The sequence below is a fragment of the Pterocles gutturalis genome, unplaced genomic scaffold (assembly GCF_000699245.1).
Source record: "Pterocles gutturalis isolate BGI_N339 unplaced genomic scaffold, ASM69924v1 scaffold17047, whole genome shotgun sequence".
In the NCBI taxonomy this organism is placed as follows: domain Eukaryota; kingdom Metazoa; phylum Chordata; class Aves; order Pterocliformes; family Pteroclidae; genus Pterocles; species Pterocles gutturalis.
Genome location: NW_010108227.1, coordinates 1 through 25,702, shown reverse-complemented (window position 1 = coordinate 25,702; position 25,702 = coordinate 1). Strand labels below are relative to the sequence as shown.

The window sequence follows — 25,702 nt, the reverse complement described above, 5'->3', positions numbered from 1 at the left end:
GATCTATGCGTCCACCTCCATCCACTGACTGCTGAAGGAGCTTGCTTAGCACACCCAGCTGCAAGATGGGCACCACCCAGAACAGAAGTAGCCCCAGCCTGAGGAGCGTCTCCTTGCAAAGAGAGAAAACCTGGATGAAGATGCAAGACACTGGATCATATGCTACCCAGATCCATCCTGGATTCTTCTCTCCCAATACCAGTGCCTACAACACCATCAGCAACAGTCTTGCAGCATAGCCTGGTGGGACTTCTTTGTTGGCTTGCTGCATTTTCTTGCTGTTCTTCTCCCGGTCTGTAGCATTTGTAGAAATGTTGTGAGAGAACAGAGGTACTGAAGGAGGGAAAATATCTTTGTGGGGATGAAATGTGCCTGGAAGTCCAGAGCTAACCCTGGGTCTGGTGGTCCTCTTCCGTTCCCAGTGGGGTGGTGTTGAGATTTCCCAGGCAAGCCCTTGCCACACAATCAGGATCTCTGGTAAAGCTTCATGATATTCTCATCATGAAGCTTTTTCCACACCTGCTTCTCCAGGTTGAAGTCATGGTTAGTGTAGAAAATCAGACGTTTCCAGTCCTTGTCATAGTAGTGATCTGAGTACTTCTCATGACCCTCCGTGATGTAGCCATAGGCACTCACCTGGGAAAGATGGAGGGCTCACTGGGGAGAGGTACCAAGGATGGGGGGAGCTAAGTGAAATACAGGACACAGTTCCCAAACAGGGAGGGAGCACAGGATGCCAGCCAGGGCTCCTCTGGGTGACCCAGCATTGGGGTCCAGAAGGACTAGACTATCAACACTGGCTCCAGAGAGCCTGCTGTCCCCTCACTGCCTCCCTGGGAGGCAGGACGGCTCTCAGGCCACAGCAAGCTTCACAACCCCCACGTGAACTATTCTGGAACTGTTTCTCTTGTCTTCAATCTGCTCCTCCACAGTTGACAAGAACCCATATACCCTCAAGGCAGATGGTAGACAGGGTTGGAGCCACCCCTGCTCTGCCAGTTATCCTGTCTCCCCTTCCAGACAGTGCTATGTGCAAGAATCATCGTGCCCTTACCCGGTCGCAGAGATGGAGGGCAGTCAGCAGCAGGAAGGCCCCTGTTGTGGGTCTGTACAGCCGCCAGTAGGGCTTTTCCAGACTTTTAGATTTTAAAAACCTGCAGCAAGAGAGAAGAAAGCACAGAGCAGTTGCTGGGTGTGGTGGTTCAAGCTAGGCACACCTTGTTCCCCTGTGGCTTGTGTGGCATCTTCCCTCCTTGCAGCAGTTTGCAGCCATATGAGGCATTTCAGGTAAGCCATGAGTATGCCCTCACGGGGGTACCACTGCGTGCTCAGTAAAGCTCTGGCTAGACCAGAGGGCTCCATCACCCACCCTGCAACCTAAGCCCAGCTCTACCCCAGCTTCATGGAAGCGGTAGGTCTCGAGGCAGTGGGGATAGAGAGGGGATGGATCTAGCACGTTAAAACCCACTCTTAAATCTGTCCTTTGCCTTGCAGTGCAGAAGTGGCTTTGAAGCTCCCTAGTATATCCCGCTCCACACCCACATTTAGGAGTGAAATGAGATGTAGGAAAGGTGCAGAAGGAGGTCATAAAACCCGCTAGGGGCTACAGCGTTTTATGCCAGCAGTTGTTACAAAGGTAGGAGTCCACACGAGGAAAAAATAGCATTTGAGCCCTCTTGCCTTGGAAAGGACCCAAGTTAGAGGGGAAACGGCAGAACAAGCAGAGAGGTGCACACCATCTGGCGCTGCATTTGCCTTCTCTCAGAGAAGGTGTAACTCAGATCTCAAGGAGACTGAAGGGTAAATACAGCCAAAGCAGACACAACAGGAGCTCTTCTTCCTCCATCTCTTGGTCACATGTGGCCCAAGATCGGCAGATCTTACAGTGACAGTGTCCAGCAGGCTTGTGAAAAGGATTAGAGAGGCAAAGAAGAGCAGACAGGCAAAAGGGATACAGAAGGAGTGTCTATTATCGTGTTTGAGGGCAATCAACCTCCTGAATCAAAAAGGGATCTCGGAGAGAAGGGCTGTTACAGAGCCTTCCTCCAAGGTGCTGAGCAATGGGGAACATGAAAGGTTGGTCCTGAACGAGACCAACTACTCTGGCACTTTAGCAACACTCTTCCCATATCTAAAGTTGCCATTGTCCACTACTCTTTTGGATGCAGAAAACCAAACTGTCCAATGGCTGGTTGCTTCTCCAGCTTCCAGACGCTGGACACCTACCCACCACTAACATCCCACTGCAGCACCACAGAGAATTTTAACTGACTGTACACTGATGAAGCTTACCCCCAACCTGCTGGTGAGGCTAAACGGCAGTACAAGGGAGTGAGCTGGGAGGAGAAAGCCCAGAGACAGACACAGATGGTGCTGGCCAGAAAAAAAAATAAGCCTGTTAGTGCACATAACCCCCAGCTCACCTGTTTTTCATGTATCTGAGGAAATCAGGGTGAACCACCAGGTATCTGTCCGTTGTGAAATCGTCACTGAATCTGTCCCGGGGCCTCCGCCTAAGGACAGGAATGGGGAGACTCAGGACAAGCTCCTATATTTCATCACAGCTGGAAAGCATCAGCCCTGATGCACTTGGTGACAAGAGAAGAACCACAAACACTGTTAAGTTATTCTGTGACATTTCCCAGATTAGGAGAAAGCTTCCATAACCTGTGTGCATTGCAGAGGAAGTGATCAGGGAGGAGAGGCAACAACAGGAGGCAGGAATATCAAAAGCATGTGTAAGTATAGACAAGAATTGGTGAAACCAGGCCTTCATCCATCAACAGGCCATTGTGTACAGACACCAGACCAGACAACAGCGTGTGTTCATCCCAGAGGACACAAAGCTTTCTCCAAGCTCTGGCCACACATCAGTGAAATCAGCTACTTCTGGGAAGGAGGTGTATTGGTTACAGCAATGCTCAGAGCTGGGATGGAGGCTTTAGCCTGGCTTCACCTCGGCAGGGATGAGCACTGTGGGAGGGGAGAGGGCACAGCAGAGGTGGGGCCAGTTTGTTTTACCCATAGTCCAAGAATCCTTTCCTGATGTCCTTGTTCAGCAGAAGAGCCTTCAGCCACTCATAGTCTCTAGCTCCCTCCAGGAAGTGAATGTATCTGACATCCTAAGGAAACAAGTGAGCATTAATAGCACAAGAGAGACACATCCTTTAAAAACAAAGAGCAAGCAGGCATCTAGGCTCACTGAGTTTCTTGGACACACATCTTCAGTCTGCAAGTTTTAACTATCGCACAGAAGCAGAATGGGTATAACATCTGAGGAACAGCCACTTCTAGGTGCCAGAAGGCTGGGGTAGGACTCACACAGCTTGCCACTGCAAACACTCCCTCCGAGCCAAGAGAACGCAGGTTCCCTCACTCAGGGTAACGCTGAAGCGTTAGCTCAGCCCCTTTGCTCCTCACACGGGGTGAAACCAGAACTGAAGGCCACAGACTAACAGCACACTGTCAAAGCTGTGCATGCATACAGCTTGGACATGACTTACCTTTCCCCATTTCTGCGTCCCAAGATCAGGAGAGAGGCCTCCAGGGAGTAGGCTGTGAATCCATAAAAGGAGGTTTTTGTTCCTACATCTTTTTCGTAGCCTTTGATTACAGCCCCGCTCACCCTGGCCAAGGAAATCAGAGGAGCAGAGTTAGCAGATGACCACTGGAAACCCTCACATCCATGTTTACAACAGGAGAAGACAGTGTTATTCTGGAGGAAGGGAGGACGAGGCCCATTTTGAGCTACACCTCTCGATCTGCAGGGGAGCCCCTGCTTTGGAGACGGTTCTTTTTGTCTCGTCTGTGAACCCAGGCTCTTCCTGTGTGTTTAAGAACTTTCCAGTTCCTTTTTGGTTTTTCATCTCCTCCTGCAATCAGTCATTTTGGCACTTGGGAGTCCGTGTGATACTAGAAGAGGTGAAGTTACCCAGCCGTAATTATCTGCTAGCCAGAATAAGCTAGCTCCGTATCTTCTAAGAAGGAAGCCTGCCTTACCGGAAGACATAGTCATGGGAGTCAATCTCCTGGCCCATCCCAGAGTTATTCAATATTCCTCCATTTCCCACAACAGCACAGCTGATGCATGTCGGCATGCTGCTGTTTCTGTTGGCCAAGAGCAGCTGCTGGTGGGGATTTGGTGGTAGCAGGGACATGACCTCCTTCACCACTGTGAAGCAAACATGGTGGAGAGTTACCATCAAGAGCTTTTGGGATAGACACAGTGAAACCACCACAGTTTCCACCACAAGATCCACCTAGCCTGATGCCTTTGACAGGGAGATGCTGCAAAGCTCTAGCTACTTGGCATAAGGTTCCTGTTTTCTGACATGCCCTGAAGGACTCACGTGAATAATTCAGCTCCATGAAGCCAAACGGAGGTGCAAAATGCTCCAGGCGGTCCCACTCAGTGTCATTGAAGTATCTCTTGTCTGTGAAGAGCATAATGTTGGGCAGGAAAAGATTTCGCAGCCAGTCAGACTTGGCAGCTTTGGCCTTCACTGATTCAGAGCAGGTCTTGAAAAACAAAAAGACAACAATAAGGACTGATTAGCAGGGAGCTGACAAACCCGACTGAGTGCCAGTGCTCGTGTGGCTGCGTGTGAGAGTACTGGAAAGAAGCACAGAAACTCTAGTTGTACATCATCCGTTCCCCTCAGTGTCTCCATCACCATAAACATGAGGCATAATTTCAGCACTACATCAATAACTACCTGGTGGAAAGCCACCTACAAGGAAGCAAGAGTGACTCCAGGTCTCTGAGACTTTCCTCTTCAGAACAGGCTTGCGATGCTGATGTTTTACTGGCTTTGGGCATCTTTAACTGATGCAAACTAATATCTGTAATAGGTCTAACCTCAACATACCAAACAAGACTAGCCATCTAGTGTGTTGGCAACACACCTCACAAGGTCCTGGCCTCAGAGCGCACACAAGCAAACACACTAAGGAACATCTGAGGTCAGATCACCATTATCACTCCCTTTAAAGATAAGAAAAAGAGTGCAAACAACTTGTTCAATGTCATAAGTGAATCACAGAGAAGCACGCCGCTGAGGAGGGGATCCAGGGCAGCTTATCCTCTCTAAAAGAGGAGGTCCCATTGCAGTAGGCTGGGTGTGCAGATGGAGAGCAAACAACTCCACTGCGCTGGATTTTCTGCTGAGTCCATTTGGGCTCTACTTTCTTAGACATCTTCCCCAAATACCTACTGCAATACTTAATGCAAGACAAAACAAGAGACCAAATGGACCCACATGCCTAGCTCAAATACCCAGCAATTGCCAAAGCCTTGCACTGTGCTCCACAGCTGAGCTAGGCTCTCTGTTACGGGCGAGGATGACAATCCGGCTACAGCCTGAGAAGACAGCCCTCATTCTGTCTGCCACAACAGGAGTGCAACAACAACACTGTGGAGGGTTTCATGTTGGCATCATTTCACTTGCAGCACATTTCATGTCCAGACACAGGGACATTCCCTTCCTGCTCAAGCTGTACTTCATACTGTCCAAGGCTTGGTACTTCTTGTGCCTCCACAGCTAGACTGGATCAATACCAGAGGAATCAGGGAAAAGACTGAGCATGTAGGCAATGAAGGAGGTGGGAGTGCTTCTACTCTCTCTCTCTGCAGAATTAAGAGATCAGGTTTGGGAGTGAGACCCAACATGCAATGTCTGGATCCACTTCTTCACTACAGACCCTTCTCTTTTCCGTCCTGAGGAAGGGTTTTTCCCACTGTCTCAGCTGCTCTGCACACCCAGATGCTCTGCAGCCTCAGTTACGGCAGAGGATGTTCTCAGCTTCCTGCTGTGAACTGCAGTCTTGCATTTCTCTGCCCGCTCCTGCTCTGAGATGGCTGCATGTGCTCTGCAGCTCATCAGATGAGAAGACGGAAGCATCTGACAGTCATCAAGCAGGATCCTGGTGACCCAACCCACTGTGTCTACAGGCGGTAACACTGGGCAGGAGGTGTGAGGTACTGTCTCATGTGGCATACGCACTCCTAGCCTTGAAATTCTCCCACTCCCATTTGTATTCTGGATGCCTCAAGACCATGGGGAGCCCAGGAAGAAGGATGCACATCCTGCATCACAGACTGGATATCTGCCAGACCCTTCTGCTGTGACGCAGTAAGGCTGGGCTAGTGCATGAGCTCAAGCGTTGAACAGCCAACTTCTGCATTTAACAGTCACAGATCTCTGGATAACAGAGGTATCTTTGGGGCCAGCTGCTCCATGCCACACTGAAGAGCACATCCCGTCAGCAGAAGAATGTCTCACACTGACAAAAGAGGCAACGGGGAACAACATCAAAAAACCACAAGGGAGAGAGAACTCAAAAAGAAAACATCAAACCAGTAAAACTTATCCTAGGATTTTTTATCAGCCCAGTTCATCTGCCTCTGCTCTCTGCATGTCTCCCATGGCATCTTGGGCAGCCTAGGCTTGGGGAATGGGATTAAATTTTTCAAGAGTAGCCTTTGCTACCCTGGGAGAGGTCTGAGCAGAATAACACGGTGCCTGCAGCACAGTCCCCTAGTGCAACATCTACATTCTCCCTAAAGCCACCAAAATGACACATGGCAATGAGGGAAGATCGTGGCACTAAGACTTTAAATGGACAAATGGCTCATCTAAGACCACTGAGCTAGAACAGCTGCTCCTGTCCTCTGCTCACCTGCCTACACCCTCCCTGCTCCCTGAGCATGTCAGCAGCACAGAAAGGCTACTCACACCCATGTATAAAGAACTTTCTCACTCTAGAGAGGGTTACCTGCCTGCCCAAGCCTTCCAGCAACAGAGGTGCCAAGGAAAACTGCTCTGGGTAAGCTTTACAGAGTTACCAGCGTAAGATGGGGGACAGAGACAGTACTGTGCACCACAGCCTGCCCCATCTGCTTACTGAGAACTTTGCTATAGTTTACAACTTCCCCAAAGGCCCTGTTCCTGGACCTAAGTTATTATGAAATGCTCAAATTTCATTTTAAATTAGTTCCAAACCCTCCTAGCTACAAAGGAAAGGTCAAAAATATGCTCAGAACAAGAGTTCAGTGCAAAACAGAAAAGAAAAATACAGGCTTTCAATTCAATTGAAATTGGAACTGCCTCAACCTGAGGTGGGCACCAGACTTACCATTTTGGAAGATTACATCAGCGATAGGACCTACACAGGCAGAGGGCGTTCACAAGAACTAACCTACAGAGCAACACTCTCAACAGGATCTGTAAGAAAGCTTTGAAGCTGTAGCTGTGCAGGCACTACTGCCTTGATAGGTACAACTGTATCGTTCGAGATTCTCATCTTTACCTACATCTCCTATGCAATATATCCAGGCACCCAAGAGTGGAACCACCTTGTAGCACATTTAGAAGGAGAGATATTTTCCCCAGCTTCTGAGGACTGGCAAGGCTAATTTAGTTGTACGTATAGGCCTCCCTCTCTAGGTCCCAGCAGCATGTGCACATAGCAGTGAATTGACCTACCAGCCTGGAGATCATCCTCAAGTGCAAAGGGCACACATGCCTGGGGACAGCAGATAAAGACGTCAACAGGGAGGCACCATTCCTGGCGAACACACACACTTATCACACCTACCAGTGGTGGAGATGAGCTGTCCAGCAGGTACTCGTCCTCAAAATCCCACTGCGGCTCAGACTTGAAGTCAGCAGCCCTCAGTTTCTTCTTTTCTGTCACTGCAGCAGTTTGAGGAACAGGTCTTACAGTTTTCACTGATGTAGGAGGCTCTTTTGGCTTTGTTTGGTTCTTGGCTGTGTTGTTTTCATGAGCTCCCTTCACCGCAGAGGATGGTCTTGCTGTTGCCTTCTCCTTAGGTCCCTCCACCCTGGGAGCTGGTTTTACTGTTGCCGTTTCCTTGGCTTCTTCCACCACTGGAGCTGGTCTTGCTGTTGCCTTCTCCTTAGGTCCCTCCACCCTGGGAGCTGGTTTTACTGTTGCCTTTTCCTTGGCTTCTTCCACCACTGGGGCTGGTCTTGCTGTTGCCTTCTCCTTAGGTCCCTCCACCCTGGGAGCTGGTTTTACTGTTGCCGTTTCCTTGGCTTCTTCCACCACTGGAGCTGGTCTTGCTGTTGCCTTCTCCTTGGGTCCCTCCACCCTGGGAGCTGGTTTTACTGTTGCCTTTTCCTTGGCTTCTTCCACCACTGGAGCTGGTCTTGCTGTTGCCTTCTCCTTAGGTCCCTCCACCCTGGGAGCTGGTTTTACTGTTGCCTTTTCCTTGGCTTCTTCCACCACTGGGGCTGGTCTTGCTGTTGCCTTCTCCTTGGGTCCTTCCACCCTGGGAGCTGGTTTTACTGTTGCCTTTTCCTTGGCTTCTTCCACCACTGGGGCTGGTCTCACTGCCATTTTCTCCTTGTTTCCCTGCACCCCAGGGGCTGTTTTCACTGTTGTTTTCTTGATTCCCTCCAACCCGAGGGGTGGTTTCACAGTGATGCTCTTCTTGGCTTCCTCCACCTTGGCAACTGGTTTCATCATGTTCTTCTGATCCTCCTTTCCTTCCCATCTTGGTGTCCTCTCAACCACGCCTTGTTCAAGCCTTGTGATGTCTCTCTCCACGGTCTCCTCTAAAACGCTCCTTGAGTTCCCATTATCAGAATACTTTAAACCCTGTTGCTCTTGGGCGACCACTTGTAGTGTATCTGGGGTAGGGTGGAAAATGCTCAGTTGCCTGAATGCAATCAAAGGAAAAGACGACACATCACACACACTTTCCACTTAACATTGAACACCTTCCAGCCCATTTCTAGTGCTCTTGACTCTGAGACCCTCTCTGGCTTCACAGCAACCACTGCACAGGGCCACCACACTCAGAGGACTTGCCTCAGCAACTGCCACCGAGTTTCTGCAGGATGCTGGATGAATTCAATTTCACTTTCAACTTCCCACACCATCCTGGCCTGAATACCACTTATCTCCCCACTAAACAAATCCCGGAGGCTATACATTCCACTTCAGCACTTGGCTCATGAAACATCCACACTGGCAGTAACTGCAAACCAGCACAGATCAGCTTTGCCCTGCGCTGGGCAGGACCCCTGGCAATGTCCCCAGGGCACTGCAGGACTGCTTTGAAGACGCTGAGTTCAGGACAGCACAAACTATGAAGGCAGGCATCTGGCTCTCTTCTTTACCAGCAGAGCCAAATGCTTCATGTGATAGAGCAAGAGCATGAAGATCTTCCAGAATTCAGTCAGCAAAGTCTAATTAAAGAAGCAAAAGTCACTCCTTTACCATACATCACTTTTTAAGCATCTGGGGTCACAGGTACTTTCTCCTCTCCTCCCTCCCCTTAGCCAGCTGATGCAATGGCACCACACAGTGCTCACCAGGCACACGTCATAAGCTAGGCACTTTGAAGATATTAAAATATACTCTGAAGCTTAAAAATGTAAAATCTCTGTATTTTCAGCAATTGCCTCTAATACTGTAGCTGCCCTGTTGCCTGATTCAGAGGTACAGGCAGGTACAAGGATATCTGCCAACAGCAGAAGAGCCACCTGCAACAAGACTGGGCTGAAACCTGGCAAAAAAAATCAAGGCAGCAGTGGTGGGTTTTTGTCCCATTGATTCTTATCTGCATATGGCTGGAGGGTGGAACAGGAAAAAGGAAGGTGAAAAATTTCTGCAGCTGATCTTTTATGTACAGCAAAGCTTTTCAGGACAAGCCAGCATACACTCACATTCACCCTTTGCAAGATGCATTTGTTCTGGAGAGCTATGGATTGCTTCCGAAGTAATAAATGGGGGAAAAAAAAGGACCTCTGCAGAGAGCAGGCTGCAGATAACAGTTCAATTGCTGCTGAAGCTTCAGAGTGGTACAGCATTCACGGAAATGATTAGGTAATTATCAGCTAAGGAGGATTTAAAAAATAATTTTGTATCTGATAACAGTGTTGCAAAGGTTTAAATATTTTCTAAGTAAAGAAGGTAAATGGCCTATCAGCACTTCCTCCACCTCCCTTCATAAACGTTATCCGGTTCCAGCCAAGTACACAGCAGTTGCTTTCTATCAGCACTTCATGTATAAACTTGTGTTACTGTTTACTGCCTAATAAGAGGAAAGATTTTATATATACACTCTAAGTAAACAGAAATTTGATGAGGTAACTCAGGCAGATCTTACATCCCTGAATGATTTTCTGTTGTATTTTTAAGATGATGTTTAAAATTTTGAAAATTAAAGGGCAGAGAACAAATGAAATAGGGCAGCATGACAAACCACCCCCTGCCCCAGACCTTCCATGCTTCTGTCTCTTAGGGCACAGATTCCACCCCAGCTCTATTACACTTTAATTTCAAATACTGTGACAAACATACAGAGACCAATAAATAAAACTGAAAGCTCTTCACATCCAAAACCTTGCTCCCTGCTGTCAGACCCACACGGCCAGGCACTCCTGCCTACACAGGACCCTGCTCTCCTGACCAGCATTTTAAATCCAAGGCAACCGGTCAAAGCAGTTCATCAAATTTCTGGCTCTAGAGTCCAGCTGGCAAACGCCTGCAGTAGCTCAGCGATATTTACTGTCATTTTCCTCTCCATTTACAAAGCCTTAGCACAAATAGAAGATAAAGCCATGAAAGTGCTGCTTTGTGTATTTTACATTGCATATAAAGTTACAGAAGTGGAGCTGACACACAGATAACCACATACAGCTCATGTCTAGTTGTGTTCAAGTTGCAAAAATATGGACATTTCCATCATCTGAAACTACGGCAGAAGGAAATGGCTTCAAGCAGCTCGGCGTGGAGAGCCAGTTCTTGTCCCAGCTCTGTGATCAAGGACAACTCACTTCACTTCTCCACACCTTTTCCTTCTCCCCACCTCCCTTGTGCAGATCCTGACCTCTCCAAATTGATAGGGGTCCTTAAGGTGAAGTCTCGAGACACTGAGCTAAACTCGTGCCTCCTCCAGAAGAGATGCAGATGTTCCCAGCCTCGCCCCGTCTGCCTGCCCCCACAGCATCAACCCTGAGAGGTCCAGCTAAAAACTAACCCCACCAAGACAAGCCAAGTGAGCTCACTGGGAGAGCTGGGACCATACGAGGGCTGGCGGGGAGGCTGGGGCGCAGTTTCCTCGGCACAGCACAGGACACCAAGATGTAAGCGAGCCATGCTTGGAGCAGGAAAGGCTCAGAAACCTGCTGTGCTCAGGCAAGGAACTGTGCTTCCTGCCAATGATGCTGGAGACATTCTACTGCAGCCTACACTGCAATTCTCTCCATGTCCATTCTTGTAGTATTTACTTGACCATTTATATAAAAAATAATATATTGATCACATCTGCCTGACATTGGTCTCCCAGTATGCAGCATATTTGTATTAGGAATAAGATGCTGAACTCTCTATAAATTCAAAGGTATCCCACCAAATTCAGTGTCCAGCAATGCAATCTGGACTAGGGCTGAATGAGGTCCTTCTGGGAGCCACCAGGAAAAGCAAACACTATGTAGTGCCAAAGTATGAGAACAGGTAGCATTAGTAAAGCCAAAGCTGATTTCTTAAACAGATACACAAGGAAACACTGAAGACCAGCGATCCAGCAGAAGCAGGTTTTTGACTGTGGATCTTCCAACACCGTGGTCTGATTGTACACAACATGGTCTGCTAAAGCAAAGTGGTAATCTAACTTGAATCAGAAGTTTCAGGGTAAAGAGACAGGGAGAGAGCAAAAGAAATTGTGCACAAGCACTCTATCCAGACAGCGTGTATCACAAGCAAGGTGGTCTCTTACCTGAAAACCCTTGTCTTTGGCAAGCCAAAAAAGGAGGTGAAATTAGCAATGAAGATGCAAAAGTTTGTTAAAACAATGAGCCAAATGACAACTCTGGGAATTTTAGGAAGCCTCCTCCTGAAAAACCACATGGTAAGATGCCTGAGACTAACAGAGGCTCTGCTGCTACTGCCCTGTGGCGCTCACTAGGCAGTGCCTTCCAAAGGTGCGTTAAAGGAGTGGGCTGGTCTTCTCCCTGGATTTTTTTTTTACAAGAACGTACACACCCTCTCTCCCAATATGCCCAGACACTCCACACACAGATCCTGCTCTGTAAGCCCTGCTCAGTACTAACTAAAACATCCTGTATTATCAGCACCATTTTCAGCACAAATCCAAAACATAGCCACATCTTAGCTACTATGGAGAAAATTAACTCTGTTCCAGCCAACACCAGCACATTCTCTATCCCTTATTCTCTACTATTCACATCATGCTCAGGTCCTACACTATCCAATACATTTTCATTACTCACCACCCTCCTTCCCATCCTTTGATATAATTCACAGATATCATTCCCCTAGTCTATGGGCCACTCCTGTAAAATGTCTGTAAGATGTCCACTGAGTTCATTTAGTCCATGACTTTGGGCTCCATCTGTTCTGGTGGTTACCCAGCACAGGAGAGGCCATGTGTTCCGAGGGGTCACTGGGCACCAAAGCCAGCTCAGGTCGGGTCACTGCTGCACTTGCACGGCTTCTTGTAAGGCTTGTCCTCAGTTGGTTCAGGTGGTTCCTGCTATAGTAACTGCTATAACATGCAACCCAAATAATGAGTTACAACAATTTAAAGGTATTTCCATTACAGTCTCCAGCCCTGGTCCCTTTGGACCAGATCACAAGGGTTTAACACTGCAGTGAACTCCTCCCTGTGTCCCTGCTCCAGTCTGGACTCATCCCCAGGCTGCGGTCCCTTTGGGGTGTACCTGCTGCAAGTGGAGCCTTAGCTACGAGCCACAGTCTCTCCAGGGGTGCACCTGCTGCCATAGACTTATCCACAGCCACAGTGGCTCCAGCGTGGCCTTCTCCATGGACCACAATGCCTTCGGAGATGTCCCTGCTCCAGCATGGCCTTGCCCACAGACACAGTCCCTTCAGAGGTTGACCTGCTCCAACATGGCCTTGCCCATGGCTGCAGACCCTCCCAGGGAGGCACCTGCTCTGTCGTGGGTTTATCCATGGCCACAAGCTTTGAGGTGCTCCAGCATGACCTCATGCACAGCCACTGATGCTTCAGCATAGACTTATTCACAGCCACAGATGCTTTGAGGTCAACACAGGGGCTGGCAACCTCTCAAGGGCCACAGACCAGATGCCAGCCTCCTTTCCCAAACAAGAGGTTTTGCATGTTTCTCTGGCAGTCCTACCAGCAATCCCAGAAGATGCTGCTTCTCTTGTGGTGCGGAGACTCCAAGCCCAGCACTGCTGCTCCATGTTCAGTGCGTCCAGATACCAACATCAATGCACACACCAGAAGTTGTAGTTCTTCTATTCTTTAGCACTGTGAAAACAAGACCTTTTTTATTTTTTTAAGCAAACTCCACCTGGCACCATCAAGTGAAGATGGTTACCTGTTAGCCCTTTTCCAGCTCTAATCCCACATCCACTTAACTACATCCTTAGTTACATCCTTGACAGATAAAAGGCAGGTTGCCTTTCTGATTTTTTTTTCCATAAACAAACTAACTCCACTACATTAAGCTCTGTGTGTTGTGGGTGTTGGCTAGGATCTGAACTATGCCAACAGTTTATCTGTGTGCACTTCTCCAGAAGGCTGTGTATCAGATCTGGCTTACTTGCCTGTGTCCTTGGTGCTTTCCACTTTCCCACGGCTCTGGGCTAGGGAACAAGGCTTTAAGCATAGAGCTGTTCTACAAATTGATCAAGCTTCACTGTAGGACAAACTTGTCTTTCAGTAATGTCCACAACATACCAAAACCAGTACTTGACTGGAAGTCTGTGGAATAACGACCTGCTAATGAAGCTGGGAATGTTTGGACCTGTTCACAGCACTACCTGATGATATGAGAACTGAGTGAGCTATAACAGAGAGAAAAAGAATGACATTGCCTGCAGCATGGGACTGCTCAGTAAGTCAGGCCTGTGGGTTAGCAAAGACTAAGCTAGCAAAGGCTTGGCTTGGAAATGCTAGGTTCTTGTCTTACCCTTCCAGTTCAGTAGTCATCTTCAGAAGCACATGCTATCACGCTGGGAATCCAGGGGAGGAGCAAATTACAAGAACAAACTGCACAGCCATTTGTCTTGCTTTCACCAAACAAAACTGATAGCCCAACAACTCCCAAGCTTGACTTAATTAGACACTTACTGGCCATTTTCCAGCAAGTCCCTTCTCTTCTGCACCAAACCTTCTCTCAGAAACACTGAACAAACACCCAGAGACAACAGCATTTAGTGGGGCAAAGCCCTCAACTCTTCTACTGCTGCCCTTGCAAGAATATCCAGTTTTGTCACAGAGCAAAGTCTCAGAGAACTGTGCCAGAAGGTGGGGAACAGCTTAGTGAGCCAACTGGTCTATGCTCTCTGCAGGCTGAAATGCCCCAGGAGAGAAAGAGACAGTGGCTTTCATGGTGGAATGCTAGCACGTGCCTCCTCAGTGTCCCACAGCAGTGCCTCAGTGACTCACAGCAGAGCTGCTGTGAATGGAAAGCTTGTTGTTTTATTAGTGCTCTTTTGTCTGCTTGTTATCCAGCCCCACCCAGCTACTGCCCCACTGAAAAAAAAAAAAATCTTGATTCTATGTTGTAAAAACAGATTATATGGGTCTAAGCTGCAATATCTCCCCCTCTTCCACATGGTAATGGGAATGTAGGCAGGTTCCTCCAGCCAGCTCCCACGCACCAGGGAAAGTCCTTGCCTGGAGCAACCACCAGGAAATGAGGTATAAACGCTCAGAATTTGGCCATATTACAGCCTCTGGTCACTGGAACTTGTTTTAGTTCCTTCTGCAAGCACAATGACTACTCAGCTATTCTGCATGTTCCCTATGGCCACAGCTAGAGGTGTCACCCTCTCCATACAGAGTGAAGCAGACCAAGTCTCCCATCACACTGCTCTTCTGCTTCTTGAGCTCTTTGCCATTCACCTCATCCTGCTTAAGCTGCAACACTGAAATGGCTCTGGTCCTGGCATTCCTTTCTCAGATACACAAGGCTGAGAAGTCTGAGCAGTCACTTCGTTTGACAGAATTAAAAAAAAAAAAAAAAATCAGAAAAATACACTCCTGGCAACAATGCCTGGAAATGTCAGCTGGAAAGAACCAGGGCTCCTTTATCCAAATGCCTCCCTCAAAAGCCTTTTGTCTGTGCCATCCCAGCAGGAAGTCTAGCATATCACCTGAGAGCTGACAGACAGAGACAAACTGACAACGCTTCAGGGCTGATTGGGGTTGTGGGTTGTTTTTTTTTCCCCTTTAAAATCTATTTGACGGAAAGGAAGAAAATATTCTCTTCCTTGACTAGGAAACTCTCAGAGAGCTGTCCACCCAAGGAGCAGGGCAGTACTGCAGACAGGTGAGGAAGTAATTTATTAAATTCAGCGCTAGCTGGGCCCCCACCAGAAAAATGGCCTCTCCAGCTCCTGTCCCTGACAGCTGGTAGGAGTAGAAGCATTCCAGGACCCTCCACCGCTCCAGAGAGAGAAACAGAAGAATCACACAGCCCAAATCCCCCTCCGTACCCCTGGCAAAAAATGGAGACATATTATCTCAGCATTTCATGTCTGGCTGTAAAAATCAGGCCCTGCACAGATACGAATGAGAGAATCACACCTGCGCAAGGGTCTACTGATTTTAGAGCCAGAAGTGAAATATTTCTTGCTAAAGGTCTTTCTCATACTCTTCTGACTTAACATCAGAAACCATTCCTCTTGACATCTGGCAGGACAAATGTGCCATTTGGCATCCTTGGGGGTGAAAAGCGCTACAGGCATGCCCGGTGTAAGCCTGCTTCTTGAGTGGTATAAATCATCATGTCCCTGACTTACACTTGGAAAAATTTGGCCCCACAGTGCCTTCCTCTGTTCTCAACAGATGCATTGGAGAAGGGTGCAGCCACATTTTTAGCTGCAACAGTAGCACAGCCATGGAGTCCTGTGAGAATCAAGATGGATTTATGTCTGGAAATCACGTTTCTCTTCTCTCTCTTTTGTCTATTGTCTTCTATTTAACAGCTCTTCTCCTGCTTTATTTAGATACCTAGAGGGTCCTGTGCTACTTATCTCCACCCTCCTCCTATTAACTTGGCAGAGGCTTGTCTCAGCCCTGGAGAGAAGGTAGTTCTTTGCTACCCCAGTTGCACACCACATCATACTGGGAAAACCCCAGGCAAAGTAATTGCTGGGGAGGAGAGCAGCACACTGTGCTACTGCAGGGGAAATGTGAGATGGCTGTGCTCAGCAAGGGCATGCCATTCTCCCCCTGTTCCCTGGGAGCTGCTTAGCATCTGCTCAGTCAGTGTTTGTCTTACAGGCCTTAGATCTCCAGGAAGGATACTCCTGTTGCACAGTCTCAGCCAGGGCCAAGAGGATCAACCAGTCTGTTTCTAATAATGCTGCACAATGACATTATTCATCTTCCATGAGCTGCGCTTCTGAAGGATGGGTGCCACTCTAGTGAAAAGTGTGGCATGAAGAAGTCAGGCAGGACGTGCATGGAGTGTGTTTGTTCTTAGCTCTGCAGCTTGCATCTCAAACCCTGTGTCCCTGTTTTCAGTTATCAAATGAGAATGACCAGGCCTACAACAGGAACAGTCTAAGCTGTGTCGTTAACAGGATGATGCCAAATTGAGGTGGTGTCCAGCCCTTGTGCTAATCTCTGCTAGCCTGCCCTTACCACTCTCTCCTCTGTAGCGGGCATTCTGCACCCACTGGGACATGACCCATTCATCTAGAATGAGCTACAGCAACAAAAGCTGGGAGAGACATCATGAAAGGTCATTTCATGCAGCTCCAAGTTTCAGTGATATCTAAACAAACCCTGTGACTCCAAGCAGATGTCAGTTGGGGCTTGTCCATCTTTCAGCACTTGATGCTTTCCTCCCTCTCCCTAAGCAATCTACACCACTGTGTCATACTCCACTGACCATGATCTTTGCTCCACCCCACCTTTCAGCTTGGTCAATGTTTCAGTTCATATTTACCCCTTGATATTGTACCCATAAGTAAACACAAGCCCAGTTAAGTAAAATAATTAATAACTTAAGAGTAAATCCACAAAACAATCAAGAGTAAGAAGACACTGCGAGCTCCTTAGAGAAATATGGACTGTGAAAACCAGCTCTTCCGGTTGTTTAACTACGGGTGCTCTTCTGTGAGACCATATGGTAAGGTGCTCTGAGAATCCAAGAGTGAAGAACAAGCCCCTGGGTTCATTAACTGTATATAATTTACCCTAAAGCACTTGCAAATTACCTTATCGTGTTTCCTTCAGGTGATACTTGAAAGGCAGTCATTGCCAAGAGGAATATGATGAGCCATGCTACAGTACCACACACTTTTCCAGACAGAAGGTCTCTGAAATAAACAGAAAAGAGACAGAGCAGTAAAAGGTAGTTAATGACATGAGAATTTAACCAGGATAGTACAAACAGTCCTGCTTTTGCCCAGAGCTATATGCATATATTTTTGTTTTCAGCTTCACCTAGACACTGGTGGCTCCACCACAATGTCCTCAGAACCCTGATGGCTGCAGCTCACAAGTGTAAGGTGGGCTATTTGTTTGGCCACTGCCCAAGTATTTCACTGTTGTTCAGGTATCTATTAAAAACATCTGGATATGACAAACACATTAAAATAACTACACAGTTTCGTGGATGGAAGTTCAGGTCCTCTCTAAAATACAACTTGATTTGAGAATTAGTTTTATCTCCCTTGTAACCCACATCTGTAAAACGCATGTTGTCTCCTTCTCTTTCAAGATAAACAGGTAGTGTTTTACTTGTGGAATTTCACGTGGTTTGCTATCTAATCTATCCAGGGGAAAAAAAAATTCCTGTCCTAACATGTGGTTATTCTTTGGGCTCTCTGTTACCCTGTAGAACAATTTATTGCCTAGGGATTGCATCTGAATTGCAAAAAGTTTTCCTAGAAGGCCACTTTCTTTAGTTGTTTACTGTGCCCTGCAGAACGCTGCATTCAGCCAGCCTTTCACTTCTCTTGCTACAGCATTTGACAAGGTCTGGCCTTACAACTTCAAGTAAACCAGAAGTCTGCAGCTCCATTTATGCATAAATCAATAGTGCTTGCTTTCCTGAAAAGGACATTCACTGGACATACCCCAGGCACAAGTTTATTTGCTACAAACTTTGAAGTGCACTACCAGTCTGGAAAGTCAACAAAAATGATATCCTAAGGCTGCCTGATCTTCTGCCAGGGACTCTGGGTTAGGTATGCCCAGTCACAGATACCTGGTCTACCTGTCCGCTCTGCTAACTGCGCCCGAAATGCCAAAATCAAGACAGGCTTGGTGGTCACCAACTTCACCGGGGTTCTCCTGCAGGCCATGTCGAGTCACACTCATGCCTGCAAACCCTTGGTCACCAGCTTTACTAACCTGGTTTGACTCAGAGCAGAGTCCTGGCTATCAAATTTTGTTTCAACACTGCAATTGGCAAGGGGAATGGATGCACAGAGAACACAGGAGCAGAACTGGCAAACAACAAACCATCCTTACACCATCCCTTCCTACGTGCACCAAAACTTGACTTTAAATAACACACCTGTGAACGCTGTCACCTAAGTGAATCGAGGAGCACACTCTCAGTACCCAGCCACCTCTTTCTCCAAAGCTAGCTGTACACATGGCTATTTTGTGACGTTTTGTGCTCACAAAGAAGGAAAAAGAATGAAGAACATGAGACAGGCAGCTAACGCAGTGTCCTGTCCTCTGGTAGATTTGCTTAGAGAGAGAAAGGTTTGTGCAAGGGGGTCTCGGATCACAGTTCTGCTGTCCTACCACGCGCTGATCACCCCCGTGGGGGAGGGGGCAGAACCCTGGCACTACCATCACCACATCCTCTCCCACTTTAGGACAATGTCGTAGACCAGTCTGGGACTCCTAGATGCCAATCCCAAGTGTCTGCATGTGTGTCCCCACAGCCACTGAAACAGTCACTTTTTCTCAGCTGAGTCAGTCGCTATGACTGCAGAGGACAGGATAAAGTCCACCACATTCTCATACAATTAGCAAGAGGGCGTCTGCCTCATGTCTTCTGCAGAAAGCTGAGCAGGGACATCAACACCATTGTCACGGGCTTGTCAGGATGAATATTACCAAACTGTCACGCACGATGTAGATGATTTCTAGGTATAGAATATCCATGTACAAACAAGGATAACCTGTCCTTTACTAAGAAACTGTTTGTCACAAAAGGCTACAGGAGGAGCTGGCAAAAATTATAGTGAGAGCCAGAGAGAGCAGAGTGATGCTCCCGCAGCTCCACGGGATCCCACCCAGACAGGTAGCGTTGCTCAGCTGTGAAGACAGACCTTTGTCATGAAGGAGCCTCGGAATGGAGGGGCCTCCCAAAACAGCACTTCTGCTGGAAACCAGTACAAAGGTACTGGATGCAGGTCCATGACCCAAAGTTTTGCAGTGGTAAGATGCCGCTCCCCACCAGCAGCAGTGGAGCAGCTCCACAAGCAGCCTAACATGGGTTAAGGGGCGTCTTGTAAACCTGCAGCATTACTGCTGAGATGACTGCTGAGCTGCCAGTGAAACAGCAAAGTGCAAGAGGAGAGGGACCAGCCCAAATTTTGTCTGCACAAGTTCGCAGCCCTCAGAACAGGAAACCACTTGCTAACACCACAGTTATCAGGATTTTCACAGCCGCAACTGAACTAGGTCCCAGGTAGAACATTTCAGTGGCAAAAGCTTCCCAGGAGACATTTCCTCGAGGTCAATGCACAGGTCCAAGAGCCACAGGTTTGCTTTTTATGACTTTGTATCACACAGGAATTCCTCTTTGCTGCAATAAGTTACATTCTCAGTTACATTAACACCCCCACTAGTTTTGCTCTCTGATGTGGATGCTCATGCGTGAAAACAGATACAGAGGAGAAGGGAAAGCTTGGGATCAGAGTCCCTTGCAGATCTCAGGGGCAGCATGAAGGACTGCTGGACTTCCCAGCTGCCTGAATGGCACATTAAATCAAACCTCCAAACAGAAAATTTCCCACCTCAATGGTACTCACAGGAGTAAGAAAAAAACCAAAGGAGGTGCGCAGGACAGCGTGCAATTTCCTCAGGACATTTTAGGGAACCATCTCATCAACCCACTCCCAGCACTGACAATTCAACAGCACAACGGCAGGAACTATCATGGTCCACATAAAAAAAGAGAATAAAGGACTGAGACCCAACACTCTTGGTTGTTCATGGGCAGCCTGAAAATATCTGGGAGATGAAACTCCACCCCTAAAACTAAGTTTTCAGAATGCCTCTGCTCCTGTCCCTGGGTTCATACACGGTGGCACTCCCCTTTCTTACTAATGTCACACAGTTCTATCCTGCCACAAGGACAGCAGATGAGATGCAGAAAATCTTTCACTGCAGGACAAAGAAACACAGCCCATAGAGGAGGAAATCGGCAATGGCCAACCTGTAATTTTCATGGAGCGCTGCCTGAAATAAAGTCTTCTTGCTCATGCCAAAAGTCAAACTTCACCACTACAAAGATGATTGAAGTGTGTGGGTGTGAAAATTTCAGCATAGTCTGTACGGAAAAAAGCTGGGTTTCCATTTTCTCCATCCGGTTTGCACTGGTCTTTCTATCGCAGGCAACACCCATCCAATAACTTCACATCACAGTGCAAAAGCAAACAAAAGACCATGGAACTGGAACAGACAACACCTACCCAGCGGATCAAAACTGAGCTGCACAAACACACAGAGGAGATCTTTTAACAAAAAGCCAACACAAAGTTCAGAGATCAACAGGTACAAGTCCCTCTCCCACTCTGATGACACACAGACCACACCTTAGAAGTATCCAGAAACTATAACTCCTCCATTTTGCAAAAGACATAGCTCTGACTTCTAGGACGGATGTCAGATGCTGGGACAAACGTAGGCACTCAGTCATTCTACCTCCTGCAAATCTGTTTCCCCAGGCAGTTGTGGTTTATCCACGCAGACACATCTTCACTAAGGCTCTCTTCCCTCAAAAGGTCATGGTCACCTCCATTAGCTGCTCCTTCAAAATTAAGCAGCTGGATTTTTAAATGGTCCTTGCTGACATGAAAGGACACACTTCATACAAACTGGGGTGGCAGTTAAAGGGAATTTAGGGTGACAGAAGGGATTAGAAAGATCTTGGGCTTTAACAGGGAACCAGTACGCCCAGTCCAAACAGCTTACAGTAAGATGAGAAATTCAGGCATGAATCTGATGGTGTTATTCATCTGAAGTCAGGACTTGCTTCACATGCATCTCAAAATAAGATACTGTCTCTTCTGACCTCTGCTTTCCCCCACATGTGCAGGAGTCAGTCTCTAGGCTCCGGTTACTCACGCCCATGCACACATCCTTCCACATCAGCTCTCGATCAGCTCTGACACGGCTGCTGCAGCAACTCTCGATCAGCTCCGACATGGCTGCTGCAGGAACACGCGCACTGACAAAAGCCTTGCCAGTGACACAGACCATAATGGTCTGTGCTGAACCAGTGCCACCACACAGGGTTTTCTACCTGTACTCCACAGACTAGCAGTGGTCATCAGAAACACTACTGCCAGCAGACTGCAGTTCTCTCTGCAAAGTTCTCTGCTGCCAGAATTTGAGGTATCTGGAAACTGACAGAAGCTGATGGCCAGTCCTATGATACTAGAAGGCACTGAAAATTCAAAGTATCACCTTTCAGACAAGTTACTGAACCGATGCAACCATCTTCCCTTACTACAAACCAAACGCTTTCACCACTTTCTTTCCCATCCTCCCATTTCCTTAAAACCACCATCTTGTGCTGATTTCTATTTCCACCAACTATCAATAGCAGAATTACAACAAGTAAGTCATAGCTTGCAAAACAATTCTTCGCACCACACAGGCTACTATTCTTTGTTTCCGTTCCAAAAAAAAAGGCCATAACAGTGCTGACAAGGAAAACAAAGTCCGGAGGCAATGACCCACAAAGTCCTCTCCTTCCTAAGAGTCACAGTTTTATCTTTAAGAGTTACGAAACAATACAATAAAGTTACAAAGACATTGGAACAAAGTCACATAAGTCACAAATACCTATTTCAGATCTTATCTGATGGTATGGCAAACAAAATACAAACTCAAAGTTCTGGCCTCTGGAAAGGTGGTTTCATCAGAGGAACGGGTTTTCTCTTCCCCCCCAACAAAGTATAACCCCAGACTCTGAAAACAAGCTTTTCCTCCAGCAGCTCCTAGCTAGATCACTGCACTTGACTGAGCCAACAAATATCCCACAGGTGAAAAAAGTTAACTCCTACGGGCTGGGGAATTGAGGGGAGTCTTAAATGAGAGCGTTTTTTAGAAAGAATTCTGGTCCTGATGGACCACAGGCAGATCACAACATACAGGATTTGTGAGAGATTTGCTAAGGAGCAAAGGACTGTGCATAGCCTTCTTAATTCTCTCTGAAGCAAAATAGTACTCGAAGTCCTCAGTCCGAGCTATGCAGGACCTCTCTGCTGTTTGTATAAAACAACAGCACCATCCAGTGGATAAATAGTTCTTGCTTTTTCTTTCCCATCATCCCACCTTTACCTACATTTATCTACAGAAAATGCAGTATATAAACTTTCTTCCAATTCTGAGCGCTTTAGGGTTTCATTTACTCTAGCCTTGGGTTAGAAAAGAGGAGACATTTCAGGAGAGCGGTAAAAAAAGAGCTTTGAAAAGAATCATACTTTCTACTGCCAGGCAGCTCTATCAGCAGCAGCATCTCTCCGAGAGTTACCTCTCCTTGCACCAGGGTTGTAGTCTCTTAAATACTGTTGGGGTGGAAAAATTGACACCAGTGGAGGTAAGCACCCGTCAGCCCTCACCCTTGGATTTTACCACTGGAAACAACCTCACAGCCAGATGTGCTGCAGTGAGCCCACGTGTGAGCACACGGGGAAGGCATGCAACCTCCCCGCCATGTTCGCCCTGCTCGCTCTGCCAATTTTGGAGATGTGTGGAGCCTACTTAGGATTCCCCAGGACAGCGTCAGCTGGCATCTCGTTCTATAGTGGCATCCCTAACAATTTGGTTTAACCCATGAAAACAGTCGCAATCCCCAGAGCAGGTATGACACTACCTTCTGAAGGAAAACAAGACAAATTATCCCCTTTCTTTGAGACAATTAAAGATGAAACAAACCACGCAATACCTCCTCTTTGTTAGTTTGTTGTTCCTAATACAACTCATCAGTTGACAAACACAGCATTCCCAACAGCTGATCACACCATGACTCACTGGCTACACAAATCTATCCAAAAGACTGCATTCCTGACCTACTTCAGGAATTAAAAAAGGATCATGTCTGAGAGACAAGAGATCTTCCCCTTTAAAAAAAAGAGTGTCCTACAGCTATTATAGAGTTGTTGGTTGGGATCCAGCAATCAGATGCATTCAGCACGCAACAGATCCATTCAAAGTTTAAAACAACCAAACCATGAAGACTTCCATGTTTTGCTCTGTTCTCATCCTAGCAGAAAGCCAGATTCAAATCCATGGTACTAGCACTCCATCCTCATCTCCTGAGCTTATCTTTAGGAATTCTTACCATCTACTGCTGCTTCCATAACTCAGTCTGAACACGTGCACATAAATCAGAATCTCTGCTGCTTCACTTGACATTTAGAGAGGACTCACAAGAAAGATCACATTCCTGGAAGATGTCAAAATCCCTATAAAAACCTTAGTGAGAAAAGCTTTAGTCATATTATGGAGCAAGGAGAATAAAACAAAGTATCATTCACTTGCCACAAACAGAAGGTAGCACACACCACTTCATTTTCCACCACCTCCGAGGTTAGGTTGGTCAGACAGCTCCCAGAGAAACACAGGTGGAAAGGCTGCAACACCAAGGATTGTATAGAGAGACGTCTCTTTCACCCTTTTCACACAGTCCTTATGTTATATGAAAACACGATTCACCAACAAAAGCGTGGGTGGTAATACAGGTGACGCTGCCTTCCTAGAACAGGAGATGCTTGTGCCACACATTCACTGCTTGATTACTACACAAATTCCCTGTAGTCACCAGTTATTGCAAGTTTCAGAACCAGTTACCTCACTCCTCAGAAGAAATTATATTCTCCAAAATGGATTGTTATCTAAAACTGGATTTTTTAACTTGGTTCCCACCATTCTTATGGGAATAAACCCAGGCTACTATGAATTCAGAGACTGTGGATTTAATTCCCTGTCAAATGCATGTAACCTGGACACAGTGATTAAGAGACATGAGGCACTGGAGGTGTACGGGGGAGAGGGGCAGGTTTTTTTACTGTTATTGATAACTCCAGAGTTGGTCTGGCAACTCCTCCTCTGGTGGATATTAATGAGGACTTTTACCTTTGATTCATTCTGAGAAATGCCCCAGAGGAAATTATTCAAAATATTTTACATAATTTGCAAAAACATCCCATAACTCCCCTTAGCAGCGTAGAAAGCAACATAAGATGGAAAATAACCTTGTAGGCGCAAAAAGCACCTGTTTTTTTGGTTGGTATAGGGCCATACTCTCTCCTACCTATAACTATTCCCATTTCCTTCAAACAAAAAGACAGCGGAAACCTACCTTTTCACTACCAGGTACACTTGACAAATTCACTGGCACAACTCCCCATCCTGTTGGCACAGCCATTCACTCGCACTGGGCCAACCCCAGTTTACACTAGCTTGAGAGTGCAAAGCAGATGCTATCACATCACAGACCACAAGGTTTACCAAATCGAGGCAACCTGTGCAAAAAAAGCTTATCTAAAAGATCTATAGACAGTCGCCAAACCTGAAATCCCTATCAAAGCTACCTACAGAGCCAGAGGAGAATTCTGCTTCTCTTTCCCCTGCCTTCACCTCCCCCACCTACTAAAGCTCCTTAACTAAACCATTCCAGATTTTTTTTAAACCTGGACCTCTGGTACTTGAAGACTGCCTGAGTTCGAATGGGAAATTAAATCTGTCCAAGAATGCTAAGGATGTGGAACAAAACACTAATTCTCTGATCTACCCAAGGTTAGACAACACAATATATTCCTTATGTGCAGGATCAAGAGTCACAGTACTAGATTACACTAAAGCACGCTTAGCGGGATGTCAGGAACACACATAAATAAGAGCATCAGGAAAAACATGTCTACAAAATATCTTGGCAAAGACCTAGGATAAACCATTCTTGTGAAGCACAGTGAGGGCAGGAGGACGCACTTCACGCTGCTTTGGGCATTTTTAGACTGACAGGAGATTAATTTCCCAAGGTGTGAGCACAGGTAGATCCCAAGACAACAACCGAGTATGGATTTACTAATGAACAGCTTAAACCATGGCCACCTCTGCTCATCTCACTGCACTCCCACTCCAAACCCACCGAAATGAACATCCTGACAACCTCAATGGACTTTGGCCCAGGCTAAACACCTGATGAAGGCACAGCAGAGTTAATCCGGATCCCCCACAGACCCGGGGGCTGGGCTGCTGCCTGTCGGCTGGCGAAGGGGCGGCAGGTGAGATCTGACCCCTTGCCTCCCCCTCAGGGCAGCGCCACCTCACCGACACCCAAATGGCCCTGTCCGAGCGGCCAGGAGCGCTGCCGCACACCTGCTGCCCACACACTCAGGTAGCCCTCAGCCCTTCGGCCGAGCCCACTCCGGCAGCGGCCCTCACAGGGACCCCTCACAGGAACCCCTCACAGGGACCCTCACAGGGACCCCTCACAGGGACCCC

General features: G+C 47.3%; 1 protein-coding gene across 1 annotated transcript; it reads right to left on the bottom strand.

Annotated features, from left to right (window-relative positions):
- Positions 1–465: 465 nt before the first annotated feature.
- ST6GALNAC1 (ST6 (alpha-N-acetyl-neuraminyl-2,3-beta-galactosyl-1,3)-N-acetylgalactosaminide alpha-2,6-sialyltransferase 1) lies at positions 466–8,654 on the bottom strand (the record flags this gene model as incomplete). Its single annotated transcript, XM_010072554.1, is given in 9 exon segments — positions 466–636; positions 1,055–1,154; positions 2,424–2,513; positions 3,022–3,121; positions 3,487–3,626; positions 4,000–4,171; positions 4,350–4,518; positions 7,597–7,955; positions 8,094–8,654. Coding segments are annotated over 9 exon segments (1,862 nt in total), but the record flags the coding sequence as incomplete, so codon positions are not given.
- Between the last annotated feature and the right edge of the window lie 17,048 nt (positions 8,655–25,702).